The sequence below is a fragment of the Heterocephalus glaber genome, unplaced genomic scaffold (assembly GCF_053883595.1).
Source record: "Heterocephalus glaber isolate CG9 unplaced genomic scaffold, H.glaber_assembly_v1.0 deba00001479, whole genome shotgun sequence".
In the NCBI taxonomy this organism is placed as follows: domain Eukaryota; kingdom Metazoa; phylum Chordata; class Mammalia; order Rodentia; family Bathyergidae; genus Heterocephalus; species Heterocephalus glaber.
Window position 1 is genome coordinate 718404 of NW_028258316.1, and position 13192 is coordinate 731595.

Genomic DNA, 13192 nt, shown 5'->3' on the forward strand with positions numbered 1-13192 from the left:
AAGTACTCCCTGCAGGATCAGCCAAATGGAAACCTCCACACAGGAAAAACTAGAAATGACAGGGAAGCAGCAGGCCACATCTTCAGGACAGCCCCCTGGGAAGGGGACAGCAGCTAGACACACACCGAGTTCTCCATCTCAGTAGAGCAGGGGGTGGGCAGGTGGGGGCTCTGGGCTGGGCTCTCCTTCCCGAAGTCCACAGCAGAGTCCCCAGTCGGAGGGTAGGTCAGGGGCACCCAGGGGTCAGGTCCAGCCTGGGGCGCCACAACCACGTCCAGCGGGAGGCCTGGGAGAGGCCCAGGGAAGCCGGGGATCCACTAGGTGACAAGCAGGGCCGGCAGAGCCCAGCGGGCCCTAGAGCGCGCAGAAAGGGCCCGTGTCGTGGCGCTTGGGCCTGCGTACACCCTGGATGACCACCCCAGGAGCGGAGGGGAAGCGCGAGTCGTAGCAGTCCTCCACGTGGTAGGCGGCCGGACCAGGCGTGCAAGCTGCAGAGAGAGGGCCTGGGAGCCCACGAGCACAGCACGGCCCACACCTAGTCCCGCCCCACCCGTGCGCGCGCAGCAGGGCCGGGCCAGACCCAGCCTCCCCCGGACCTCCTTACAGGCGCGCAGCCCTGCGGCAAAGGCGGGCGAGCCGCTCCTGGAGAAGGCGGGCGGGAGAGGGCGCTGCAGGCGACACCCGGCGCGGACGTCGTAGGCGGTGGGGCCTGGCCGCTGCTCGCCGGGGACCCGCGGGGGACCCTGTACCAGGAATCGTGCACTGGGGGTCTGGACGCGAAGCGGACCCGGGCGCGCACGGACCCCGAAGCTGAAAGCGGGGCCGACGGGAGGGCTGGGCGGCACGTGATCTGCGGGCGACGGCCACTGCGGACGGAGGGGAAGCTACAGGGGCTCCCGGCCTGGACGGCCCGGCCCGCCTACCTGTCCCCGGGGGCCCCGTCCCGCCCTAGCCCCTCCCTCAACCACCCCACCCCCGCCCGAAGATCCCGCTCGTTTCCACCCCTGCCTGGCCCCACCCACTCGGCCCCCGGCTCCTCCCTCGCCCTCCTCCCTCGCCCTCCTCCCCCGCCCTCCTCCCCCACCTGGCGCTCGAGGTTGAAGTCCACCTTCCGCGTGAAGGGGCTTTCGCTCTGCAGCCACGCGCTGTGCCACGCCCTGCGGCCGCCGCTGTCTACGGGGTCGAGGGAGTCAGTGAGGGCTCCCGGGGGGGCCCCCTCTGGGTGAGGCAGGGAGGTACCTGGGCCCGGGTGCCTGCAGCCGATGCTGTAGTGAAGGTGCGGGCAGATTTCCCGCAAGAAGGCTCTGGGCGCGTACTCTGCTGGGCCCGGCACGTCGGGGTCGGCCAGGAGCGGGGGGCGCTGCTCCAGCACTGGGGTGGGAGGGTGAGCTCTGGGTCTGGCGCCCCCAGGCTGCCCCTGTCCCCCTCCCACACCGGTTGGGGGTGCAGCCAGGACCCTCACTCACGCAGCCCCCGTAGGGTCCGGGTGCGGGTGAGCGGGCACTCCCCGGTGGACCCCACGAATGACCTCCAGCCCATTGGGGTCCTCTTCGGGCTGGTGGGACTCTTCTCATCCGCATCCCAGGACAGTAGGGCGGCCTCGGGCCTACAAACAGACCAGGGCATCCACTCAGCTACCTGCCGCCTGCCCCAGGCTGCAGCCACCCATCCATGCCTCCTAAGGTTACCTTTTTTGTCTCAGGGGGCCATGCGTCCAGTGTTTGCCTCCATTGATGTAAAAATTGGCCAGGAATTTCACGGCCTTCTGGTCAAAGTTCATACCCAGGGTTGGGCTCTCTCCCTGAGGGCACCTTGGGGCTCTGTGACCTCATTGGCAGGTCACAGCCCCCTTGATTGCCTAGAGCACCGTAGGGAAGGAGCATTGTCCAGCTCCACAGGGGCTGCCCCAGGGACCCCAGCCACAGCCGCCCTCCCCAGCCTGCTGGGTGTGTCAACAGGACCCCCAACCTGCCAGGAATAATAATAATATAATAATAATAATAACCTCCCTGCTTGTCCAAACCCTTTCTTCTGTACTCTGGGGTTTCCTAGAGTCAGGGGTCCACACTAGCGCTAGCTGGCCTTGGGGGGGGTCTGAGGCCCTGGCTAAGGGGGGGGGGTTGGAGAGGGGGAGAGGACCCCTGAGTATTGTCCAGGTCCTTCAGGACGCCCCCTGGGTGGGTCAGGAGGGGTGACCTAGGAAGGCTGGAAGAACTGGAGCTGCTGCCCAGTAGGAAACCCAGGCATGAGCAGAGTGGAGCAGGGCAGCTCTGGCTCTGGACCTGACCCCCACCCTGCCGGGGTTGGGTATGAGTCCTGTCCTCTGTGTGGGGCAACAGAGGCCGGAAGTGCAGCAGAAGGAGTCGCAGATGGCCTGGGCTGCCCAGCTGAGCTGTCAAGGGTTAATGAGCTGGAGGGAGCAAGAGCCCATCTGGGCATCAGGCTTTCCAACAGGGGCCTCCGGCTGGGCTGGCTGGGCTGCCAGCCCTGACCTTGGCCCCAGCCAAGGTCACAGAGTCACAGAGCTTCCTCCACCCTGACTAGACCTCCTCCCCTGATCCCTCTCTGCCAGCACCAGTGCTGCTGGACTGGGAGGGATAAAAATACATTTGATTTGGGGAGGGCTCCCACGCTGCCAGCCCCCCAGGGCCCCCAATGTTCCTCGAGCTCCTTTTACTGTAGACAGCTAGTTTAAAACATTATAGCTGGGGCTGTAGCTCAGTGGCACTCCACCTGCCTGGCAAGCGCAAGGTCCTGAGTTCGATCCCCAGTACTGCAAAAAAAAAAAAAAAAAACAAGTCAAAAAACATTATAGGGGCCAGGGATTTAGCTCAGTGGTTTCGTCGTCTGCTGCGCAAGCACAAGGACCCAAGTTCAATCCCAGTTACCAAAAAAAAAAAAAAAAAAAAAAATTATAGGCAGGCAGACAAGGCTAGGCCCTGGAAGAAGTCAGTGCAGAAGATAAGAACACATTACCACTGTGGCAGGAGGTGCATTCATTGAAGGCCAGGCTTTGAGACAAAATTAACTACCCCTACACATTTCTTCTAGGAATGAACAGCAGTGATTGATTTTCTAAATAGGCATCAATTAATGAAAACTTCCCTAGCCCATTCCTTCATGGAAAAGTCCTTGTTTAGTCCATGCACGCTTGCTACCTGACTTGCTTCTCCATTTGATCCCCATTAATCAATATTACATAAGCAACCCTACTTGTAATCTTATTAGTTGACCATAGTTCTGTCCCACCTTATACCTGCCTCACCTCGTGGTTTTGCTTTGTAAAACACCCTTGAGAAGTGGGGGTCACGGGCAGACCACTTTCCAGCCCCCCTTCTGTCTCTCTTAAAAGCTATCTTTCTTTTTTTTTTTTTTTAAAGCTATCTTTCTGGAAAAAAAAAGAAAAGCTATCTTTCTGTCAATAAATTCTTTCTACTCTTAACCTCCATTGTTCCTAGAATTCATTCTTTGATTTTAGAGAACACACACTCAGCATATCAGACATCGAGCAGGTTGGGAGTTATGATATTTCCCTTATATTATTTAGCAGTCCATATATCATCCCTATTATCATGTGCCCTATATCACTTTAAGAACCCAATTAGCAGCGGCTGTAAATGTAACCGCTGTGGGATTTTGTAAGGAAGGCTTTGTCCTTATCCAGTCCCTATGGCAAACACTGCTGTGGTGAATGAGATTCCGGCCAGGGATCCTGGCAGACAGGTCCCAGATGGAGGCAGTGTCTTGTGCATACCTAGCCCCCTGAGAATACTGTGCTCCCAAAGGCAGCTCCAGCCATTAGTGGCATTTGATCAGCATTTATTTGATCCACTTTCTATCTTTTTTTTTTTTTTTGGTACCGGGGATCAAACTTAGGTCCTTGTGGTTGCTCAGTAGGCGGCGAAACCACTAAGCTAAATCCCTGACCCTATTTGGTCCACTTTCAATCTTACCTTCATGCATTTAGTGGCTGGGTTTTTTCCCTTAGAACGTTCATATTATGCTTTGCATTTTAATATAAGACACCCACTTTTCACGTTATTTTATGAAAAAGTTTTGTGCTGATATTTGCTGGCAACCATGGCAAACTTTTCTTCTAGTTTGTACTTTTCTTTCAGAATTATATATGCTTTAAAAAAATTTTTTTAAATTTTTTTTCTGGTACCAGGGATCGAACTCAGGACTTTGTGATTGCAAGGCATCCCATATGCTTTTTTTTTAAAAAAAATGGAAGACTTGGGCCAGGGATTCAGCTCAGTGGTTCCACTGCCTGCCTTACAAGCGCAAGGATCCAAGTTCAATCTCCAGTACACCCCCCGCAAATGTAAGAGCTGGGTATGGTGATGCATGCAGGTAATCCCAGCACTCAGGAAGTTGAGGCAGGAGGATTGCCATGAGTTCAAGGCCAGCCTGGGCTACATAATGAGTTCAAAGCCAGCCTGATTGACAAAGTGAGACCCTGTCTCAAAAAAAAAAAAAGTAGAGTGGAACCTGTTAATTTGTTTCTTTATATTTTCATTTTTGTGGTTAGAAAGTTCTCAAAACGGGCCAGGGAATTAGCTCAGTGGTTCCGCTGCCTGGCTCGAAAGTGAAAGGTCCTGAGTTGGATCGCTGCACACTGATCAGGGAGCACTCACACAGTCCCTCTTGCAGATGACGTGATGGTCTGGATAGAAAGTTCTCAAAAGGATTTGCTTAAAATGGGAATTACAAGTGTGATTAAAAAATACAGTGAATGTTTAAATTTTTAAAAATTATTATAATAAGATACATCGTTAATCCCCTTCAAAACACACACCCTCACTTTGAACGAACTTATCCCATCATTCTTGCCACTTTCTGAAGCGGTTCTGGAGTCCTCTTTCATGAGTGTTTTTATTTGTTTGTTTGTTTTGGGGTTTTTTTTTGGTACCAGGGATCGAACTTGGGTCCTTGCGCTTGCGCAGCAGGCAGCAAAACCACTGAGCTAAGCCCCTGGCCCTTTCATGGGTGTTTTTAGTTATATTGTCATAGCTACCTTGATGCCCTGAATTGATTCAAAATGTGAATTTTTATCAGGAGATTTAGCTCAGTGGTTCTGCCACCTGCCTCGCAAGCACAGGGTCGCGAGTTCAATCTCCGTTGCCAAAAACAAAACAAAACAAAATGTGAATTTTTTTTTAATTTTTTGAGACAAGGTTTTGCTATGTAGTTCAGGTTGGCCTTGAACTCACTATGTAGCCCAGGGAGGCCTCAAACTTATGGCAATCGTCCTGCCTCAGCCTGGCACAAATGTGAATCGTTCATGGTCATTTTGACTTTAGGAAAGAGCCAGAAGGTGCATGTGCCAGATTTAGGAAATATGATGGATGAGGACACATTGTCATGCTTTTATGAACCTGCTTTTCCATTGGATGGTGCTCAGCAGCAGCATTCATTGAATTTTTGATCATACTTTGTAAAGACACTCAGGACTACTTTAGAAAGTGACAAGAAGCCAGGCCAGGTGGCTCACACCTGTCAGCCCAGCACTTGGGAAGCTGAGACAGGAGGATCCTCATGAGTTCAAGCCCAGTTTGATCTACACAGTGAGTTCAAGGCCCCGCCTCAAAAAACAAACCAAGCTACAGCCCCACCATCTCAAAACAAAAACAAAAACAAAGTGGCAAGAAGCCCAGCATGGTGGCACATGCCTGTGATCTCAGCATTCGGAAGGCTGAAGCAGGACGATCACCCTGAGTTCAAGGCCAGCCTGAACTACTTATAGTGAGACCTAGTCTCAAAAAAAAAAAAGTGACGAGGATGGGATCTGTGTTCAGTGGTTAGGGGTGCAGGAGTTGCTGTCAATGTGTCTTTCACTATCATAAACTTTTTGTATGTGGGCATTTCACGGTGTATTCAGATCACACCTCTACCCTGTTCTGGGTAAGACTCCACAGCTGTCCAGCTAGGAAACCCCAGGCCTCATCATGGAAGGGAGTAGGGGGCCAGCCTCTCCCGGGGTGCTCTCCTTCTCACATAGGGCCTGGGCCTTGTGGGTAGCAAGAATCCAAGCCTTTCCCTGTCCGTTTTGGAGCTCTGTGGTGGGCAGGGCTCCCTTCCAGGCCCACTTGGACTGACTGGTCCTCATGGTTCCACCTGTGAGACATCACAGGGTTAACACTTGGCCTGGTCCCTTCACAATGGTTGCCAGGGAGCAGGACTCCTCTCAGGCAGAAGGGGCCCAGCCAGCGAGGGCACAGCTAAGGCACCATGACAGCTACTCCAAAACACACCCTCTTCACACCAGAACCTCACTATGTCCCTGGCTAAGAGCTGGGAGCCCTCCCTGTGGGGAGGCTGGGTGAAGGGAGGGGCCTAACCTGGACCCCAGGAGCCTGAGGGGCTGAAGATCAGGGTCACCGGAGTGGAGACTGAGGTCCCTGAGGGCTAAAACGCAGCTCAGGAAAGCTGGGCTCGGCAAAGGCCCAGGCCTCACCCCGTCCCGCCCAGCTCAGACGCCGAACCAGGTGGCCGGTACGTCCATCAGAAGCAGAAACTGGGGCAGATGAACAGCTGGCAGAAGCTGGCAGAACAAACGGCAGACACCCACAGAGCTTCCCAAATTAGAGGACCTCAGGGAGCCGCCTCACTAGGTCCTCCCCAAGGAAGAGCACATCGCTCTGTGCGACCCATAAGACAAGGACAGGATATGAGGCCCAGGCCGCCTTTTAACCACGGGAAGTTGGGGTTGCTGACACTGACGCGGACCCTCAGCCTTCTCAACTAACAGGCCTGGGGTGGCCTTGGTGCCAGTTTTAAAAAGAAAAGAAAAAAGAATTCGGACCCAGGCATGGTGGTGCACACCTACAATCCCAGCATTCTGGGAAGCTGAAGCAGGATTGCAAGTTTGAGCCCAGCTTGGGCAATTCAGTGACAGTGAGAATCTGCCTCAAAACTAAAAATAAAAAAGGGGCCGGGGATTTAGCTCAGTGGTTCTGCTGCCTGCCTGGCAAGCGCAAGGAACCGAGTTCGATCCCCAGTACCCAAATAATAATAATAATAATAATAATAATAGTAGTAGTAGTAAAATAAAAAATGAAAAGGTCTGAGGATCAATCCCAAATACTGGCAAAAGAAGGTAAGGAATATGGGGGGGGACCACAACAATGCTGGCTAGGGGCATAGTTCAGGGGTAAAATGCTTGCCCAGCACACACAAGGGCCTGGTTTTGCTCCCTGGTACCACACAACAGAGAGAACAGGGGAGGGGAGGGGGGGAGAGGGTGGGGGAGAAGGGAAGACGGGGGCAGAGGGAGGGAGGAAGAGGAAAGAAAAACAATTCAGCCAGGCACAGAGGTGTGAGCCTGCGGTTCCAGCTACTTAGGAGGGTGAGGCAGGAGGATCTCTAGAGTCCAGGAGTTCAAGACCACCTGTCTCCAAAAAGACAATTTACCCTCCTTGGGTGACCACACAGCCCCTGCCCCAGCATGGTTAAACCACTGGCTACCTGCCCACCGGGGACCCCGTCCTTCTTCATGTAACTAAAGGACATTCCCCTTCGAAGCCCGGCCCTAGAGCCCTGGTCTAGTTAGCTGTGGCCTCCTGGGGTGGCAGAGACCCAGGCCAAACTCCACACCCTGCCTTCCTGCTGGGCTCCCCAGACTTGGGCCCCTTGCCGGGATTTGTCAGTCCCTGTGCCTGCTTTCATGGGGCAGAGCTCTGTTTCCCTTGTCCTTTGAGTAAGCAGGGAAGGTGGCGGGTTGGAGGACAGCCACCCCAGGGTGGCAGCCACCGATGGTGACGCGGGTGCAGCTCTCCTCCGGGCCAGCACGTGCTCAGTGGGGCAGGTGCTACCCCTGAGAGCCTGGGAAGGCTGTGGCTTCCACTGCCTCCATTTCACAGGCTCGCAGAGGCCGGGTGCCCTGCCCTGCGTCAACAGCAGCCCAGCAGCAGGCAGGCTGGGCCGGCCTCCTGCCCACAGGCCCTGCTCCGTGCTGGGCCAGCCTTGCCTCCCTCTCCTCTCCCCGCAGCTATGCTGGCTTTTACCCGCAGCTGCGCTACCAGGTGGGGAACACCTATGGGCGCACCACAGCACAGCTGCTCACAGACCCCAGCGTGCGGAAAAGCCCCTGCTCCGTGCTGTCTCCCACATGCAAGCCCAAGTTCACCGAGGATTTCAGCAAGTCCAAGCCGCCCTGGGTTTCCTGCCGGGACCTGGCTGAGCCCCACACCCCCCACTACACGGGTGAGCAGCCCCTTCCCCCGCCCTGTCCTCATGACCCGCCCTCCTGCCCACGTGGTTACCGCCACCTGTCTGTGCAGGTCTGAAGCCCTACAGGAACTTCGAGATCCTGGGCAAGCTGCCACCGCAGGAGGTAGACGCCCAGGGCCCAGAGGGAGCAGAGAACACATCCAGACAGGTTGCGCTGGCCGCTGGCTTTATGCCCTATGCCCCCCTACCCTCCGTGCCCACCAGTCAGAAAGGGGGTCTCTAGTGACACGGGACACCCGGGCCTGAGACTGGCATATGGCAAAGAGGCCTGGAATAGTGCCAACCCTGTCAATGGGACCTCCAGGCAGCACCAGGTAACTCAGACACTATCCTGGGCCTCACCCTACACAGGTGGGGGCTGGGCACTGACCTGGCCCTCCCCTCGCAGCTGTACCACTGCAGGAGGGATGAGCATCCTCCCTCAGCCCACCAGCTGGAGACACTGGATGTGGATAGGTTCCAGGGGCTGCCCCAGCTGGACCACCCCAACCTGATCCAAAGAAAAGCAATCTCAGGTGTTTCCCCCATGGGGTTCCAGAGGCCCAGGCAAAACCGACGAGGGACAGGGCTCTCCCCAGTGCCTTCCCACTCTGGAAACACCTGGCCTCCCCAGCCCAGCTTCCTTCCCCCTACCCACCTGTTCCCCCGTGGTCTCAAGACAGTCACCATTAACAAAGGAGCTTGATGGGCTTCCTGGTTACGGTTAGGTGGGTTTACCCAGAAGGCCTGAGGGGGACACTGATCCCACACCTCCCCCAGGCTATGCTGGCTTCATCCCCCAGTTCACCTGGGTGATGGGGATGAATTACCGTGATGAAGTCACACAAGCTATGGACGAGTTCGACAAGAACCAGGTAGGAGAGCACCATCCAGGGCCTGTGGCCAGGTCCCCAGCAGGTGCCCACACACCAGCTTTAGGTAGCTGAAGGATGCACACAGTGGGTCTCCACTCCTCCCTGGCATCTTCGAGGCCTGGGGAGGGGGCCTGCCCCCAACCTAGCAAGGCCTGGTTCCTTGCCCTACATCTTCAGATACCTGTGAACTTGGCCCCTTTTCCTGGGGTTAAGCCAGCCCCAGGCCTTTTGCTTGTGGGTTACCAGGGGGTGGAAAGGCAGGGCAGCACCCACCAGCACCTGCCACTCTTCAGTTCCTGTCCAGAAACCCTGTCTGTCCACTGGGGAAGAGGCTGCCCAGGACACACTGGCCCCACACCACCATCTACAGCGGCCAGGGCTTGCTCCCCTTCTACATGGGCTTCGTCCCGTGAGCACAGCTTCCCGAAAAAGGACCTTCTGACACAGCAGGTTGCCACAGGGAGGTCAAGGTGGCTGGGGCCCTACCCTGATCCACCCTTCACTGCAGGGCACTGTGCCCAGACCCACTGAGTTTTGCCCACCTCTTCCAGTCCCACTCCCTAAGGAGCCCGGCAGCCCCTCCTGTGAATTCCTAGGCAGAGGCTATCTGGTCCTCCACAGAAGGCAGAGGCTGAAGCCTGTAACCCAGGGGTACCTCAAACTCCTGAGCAGCCCCTTGGTCATCTGCATGCTTACCCCAGGCACGTGGGAAACCCAGCTCAGCTGAAGCCTTGCTGCTTTGCAGCCATGCAATGACATTCGGCAACAGCACTCGCAAGGCCTATCAGAAGGGACTCGAGAGGCGAAACCACACACTATGAAAATGCTTTAATGGTGGTGTCTGTACAGCATGTGATGTCAAGACAAGGACAGCAGTGCACACAGTGAGACAGGGCTATCAGAGCAGACTGTGGGCGAATAAAGAGTTCACGCCGCTTCCACACTTTACCAGCTAACAGACAGCTCTAAGCCACCTCCTCCTCGCCCTCCTCCTCAAACTCGCCCTCCTCCTCGGCCGTGGCGTCCTGGTACTGCTGGTACTCGGACACCAGGTCGTTCATGTTGCTCTCCGCCTCGGTGAACTCCATCTCATCCATGCCCTCGCCCGTGTACCAGTGCAGGAAGGCCTTGCGCCGGAACATGGCTGTGAACTGTTCCGAGATGCGCTTGAACAGCTCCTGGATGGCTGTGCTGTTGCCAATGAAAGTGGCAGACATTTTTAGCCCCCGGGGTGGGATGTCACAGACAGCTGTCTTCACGTTGTTGGGGATCCACTCGACAAAATAGCTGCTGTTCTTGTTCTGGACATTAAGCATCTGTTCATCCACCTCCTTCATGGACATGCGGCCCCTGAACACCGCAGCCACCGTCAGGTAGCGACCGTGGCGGGGGTCACAGGCAGCCATCATGTTCTTGGCGTCAAACATCTGCTGGGTGAGCTCAGGCACCGTCAAGGCACGGTACTGCTGGCTGCCCCGGCTGGTCAAGGGGGCAAAGCCAGGCATGAAGAAGTGCAGGCGGGGGAATGGCACCATGTTCACAGCCAGCTTCCGCAGGTCAGCATTGAGCTGGCCAGGGAAGCGCAGGCAGGTAGTGACCCCACTCATGGTGGCAGACACCAGGTGGTTCAGGTCACCGTAGGTGGGTGTGGTGAGCTTTAGGGTTCTGAAGCAGATGTCATACAGGGCTTCATTATCAATGCAGTAGGTCTCATCTGTGTTTTCTACTAGCTGGTGGACTGAGAGGGTGGCATTGTAGGGCTCAACCACTGTGTCCGACACTTTGGGCGAGGGCACCACACTAAATGTGTTCATGATTCGGTCTGGGTACTCCTCCCGGATCTTGCTGATGAGGAGGGTGCCCATCCCAGACCCAGTCCCCCCACCCAGGGAGTGGGTCAACTGGAAACCCTGCAGGCAGTCACAGCTCTCCGCCTCCTTTCTCACAACATCCAGCACGGAGTCCACCAGCTCTGCACCTTCCGTGTAGTGGCCCTTGGCCCAGTTGTTCCCAGCACCACTCTGACCTGGGAGAGACCACAGCTGGTCACACTCGAGCCAGATAAAGCGGTGACCAACACCCGAGCAACCCCACAAGCAGGGCAAATGGACCCTGACAGTGAGAAACAGAAGACAGCTCAGCAAACCCCTGCCAATTCCCAAGGACGAGAGTAGCCAAAGCTTCCATCTAGACGGCAAGAAGATTACATATACCTCTTCCAGCCTGCAGGCAGACAGCTGGGCCCTCCTCCCAAAGCCGCTTTAGGTAAGGGGATTGAGTGACTCAGAAGGCAAGAAAATGTCCTATGGGCTCCCAGCTACTGGGTTCAAAAGCTAAGAACCGCCGCCGGCCCGGCAAGCTCAAGGACCCGAGTTCCATCCCCGGTACCAAAAAAAGCCCCCCAAAACAAAAGCCATAACCTTGGTTCGGAGCAGCCCCTGGACCTTTGGGCCGCGCAGCCCGCACCTGCACTCACCGAAGACGAAGTTGTCAGGCCTGAAGATCTGCCCGAAGGGCCCCGAGCGCACAGAGTCCATGGTGCCGGGCTCCAGATCCACCAGCACGGCGCGGGGCACATACTTGCCACCTGGGGAGGTCGGGTGTCAGCGAGGGGAGGCCTGCGGGCCGCACGTGGGCGGGGGCGGGAGCTCTTACCGGTGGCCTCGTTGTAGTACACGTTAATGCGCTCCAGCTGCAGGTCGCTGTCTCCATGGTACGTGCCGGTAGGGTCGATGCCATGCTCATCGCTGATCACCTCCCAGAACTGCGAGGGACGCGGGAGGGCGCAGGCTGAGTCACGGCGGCCGGTGCGCCCAGGGGCGGCCCCGCCCCGGATGGGCGCGGCGCGCTCCCCTCCCCCCACCTGCGCGGCCGGCCGCCCGGAGCCTGGAGCACGACCCTGCGCGGTCCCGGCCAGGCCAGAGTTACCCGGGGCCGCAATGCGGGACGCCGCCCGCCCGGCCGCTGCCGCCATCTTCCCCCAGTTGCCTGCCCGCCTGCCCTCCAGCCCGCCCGCGGACCGGACCGGTCCCGTCCGACCGGCCCGGCCTGCGTGTCCCGACCATTCACCTTGGCGCCGATCTGGTTCCCGCACTGCCCAGCCTGCAGATGCACGATCTCCCTCATGGTGACGACCGCGGCGTCGGCGACAGCTAAAGCGTTAAAGTACTACTACAGGTGCAGAGAAGCAAACGCTCACAGTGTCACAACCGACGCACTGCTAGTGCTTATATACCAGCGGCGCCCGCCTCCGCTGGCCTCGGATTGGACTTCCAGAACGAGGCCGGCGAACACTCTCATCCTATTGATTTAACTTTCCGTCAATCGAGCCACCTAAGGCCCGCCTTTCTATCGATATCTGTTTGTTATTGGTCAGCCACGGCTGCTGATCTTCCTATCACATTCCCGCCCCCTGCGCTGCAGTGCTTTGCTCATTGGAAGTTTCAAATGATTGATTTACTCTCCCATTGGCTGTCTCCCAGGAGTACGCCGACAGGCTGATGCTATTGGCTGTGCGGTTTAGCGTCCTGGTAACCGCCGCAGTGCCGCGGGAGGCGCGCGCGGGGAGGGGGCGCGGGACGCGGGTTTCCGGCCGAGGTTGCGGTCTGAGTCGCGGGCCTGGGCGGACTCCACAGCCCTAATGGGTCCGGCCCACGTCTTATAGAGAGCAGTTGTGGCGGAGCTACGCCTCATGGGGGCTGGCGGGGCGGTACAGTGGGGACGCACTTGAGCTCGGGGGCGCATTACGGGCCCCAGGTGGCTCCTAGGCGAGGCGAGGTGCGGGCCACCAACGCCAAGAAAGAGACGCGGGCTGCCGTGGGTTCACCTTGTCCCCGCCTGCGCCCCGTGCACGCGGTCCCCACCGCGCGCGCCTGCCCGCGCGCCGTGTTGTGGAGACGGCTCTGGCCGGGCGCCTGTCGCCTAGGAGCCGGGGCTGCGTGGAGACGGGCGACCAGCATGCCGGGCCACGAAGCGCTTTGTCCTCGAGAGGGAAAACGGGTGTGGAGGAAATACATGCAGTTGGCCCTTTAATCGGCTTTGAAAACAGTACCTTTGCCTTTCACTTTAAAGTGTTTTTTAAAGGAGCAGATCACACCATGGGGTCT

The 13192-nt window shown here is 57.1% G+C and overlaps 3 protein-coding genes across 10 annotated transcripts; 1 reads left to right on the forward strand and 2 right to left on the reverse strand.

Annotated features, from left to right (window-relative positions):
• Positions 1-81: 81 nt before the first annotated feature.
• Positions 82-6228, reverse strand: Stpg3 (sperm-tail PG-rich repeat containing 3). Of its 7 annotated transcripts, none has more exons than XM_021261610.2 (6): positions 1689-6228; positions 1467-1606; positions 1240-1371; positions 1085-1173; positions 605-743; positions 82-488 (listed from the first exon to the last, which is right to left on the reverse strand). In XM_021261610.2, the coding sequence occupies exons 1-6, from the start codon at positions 1778-1780 to the stop codon at positions 355-357; spliced, it is 726 nt and encodes a 241-aa protein (XP_021117269.2). In that variant the 5' UTR covers positions 1781-6228; the 3' UTR covers positions 82-354. The 7 variants fall into 7 exon arrangements, with proteins under 7 accessions (XP_021117269.2, XP_004848798.2, XP_021117268.2 ...); XM_004848741.4 differs by having other exon boundaries at positions 605-866; XM_021261609.2 differs by having other exon boundaries at positions 82-743.
• On the forward strand, positions 6228-10173 carry Cimip2a (ciliary microtubule inner protein 2A). The gene is given in 8 exon segments (XM_087182644.1): positions 6228-6317; positions 7991-8205; positions 8283-8410; positions 8412-8546; positions 8621-8747; positions 8992-9086; positions 9380-9495; positions 9805-10173. Coding segments are annotated over 8 exon segments (1005 nt in total). The 5' UTR covers positions 6228-6231; the 3' UTR covers positions 9908-10173.
• On the reverse strand, positions 9900-12343 carry Tubb4b (tubulin beta 4B class IVb). Of its 2 annotated transcripts, none has more exons than XM_004848744.4 (4): positions 12156-12343; positions 11742-11850; positions 11563-11673; positions 9900-11112 (listed from the first exon to the last, which is right to left on the reverse strand). In XM_004848744.4, the coding sequence occupies exons 1-4, from the start codon at positions 12210-12212 to the stop codon at positions 10052-10054; spliced, it is 1338 nt and encodes a 445-aa protein (XP_004848801.1). In that variant the 5' UTR covers positions 12213-12343; the 3' UTR covers positions 9900-10051. The 2 variants fall into 2 exon arrangements, with proteins under 2 accessions (XP_004848801.1, XP_021117271.2); XM_021261612.2 differs by having other exon boundaries at positions 11553-11673; positions 12156-12281.
• Positions 12344-13192: the final 849 nt, after the last annotated feature.

Bases quoted from the DNA above. Each gene is read 5' to 3' on its own strand.
- Stpg3 (XM_087182634.1), bottom strand. From the start codon at position 1,780: ATGAACTTTGACCAGAAGGCCGTGAAATTCCTGGCCAATTTTTACATC. The intron at 1,372-1,466 runs GTGAGTGAGGGT...CTCCCACCCCAG, and splicing joins CCGGACCCTACGGGGGCTGC to TGCTGGAGCAGCGCCCCCCG. The intron at 867-1,084 runs GTGGGGGAGGAG...CTCCGTCCGCAG, and splicing joins ACTTCAACCTCGAGCGCCAG to TGGCCGTCGCCCGCAGATCA.
- Tubb4b (XM_004848744.4), bottom strand. From the start codon at position 12,212: ATGAGGGAGATCGTGCATCTGCAGGCTGGGCAGTGCGGGAACCAGATC. The intron at 11,851-12,155 runs GTGAATGGTCGG...CGTCCCTCGCAG, and splicing joins GGAACCAGATCGGCGCCAAG to TTCTGGGAGGTGATCAGCGA. The intron at 11,674-11,741 runs GTAAGAGCTCCC...CGACCTCCCCAG, and splicing joins GTACTACAACGAGGCCACCG to GTGGCAAGTATGTGCCCCGC.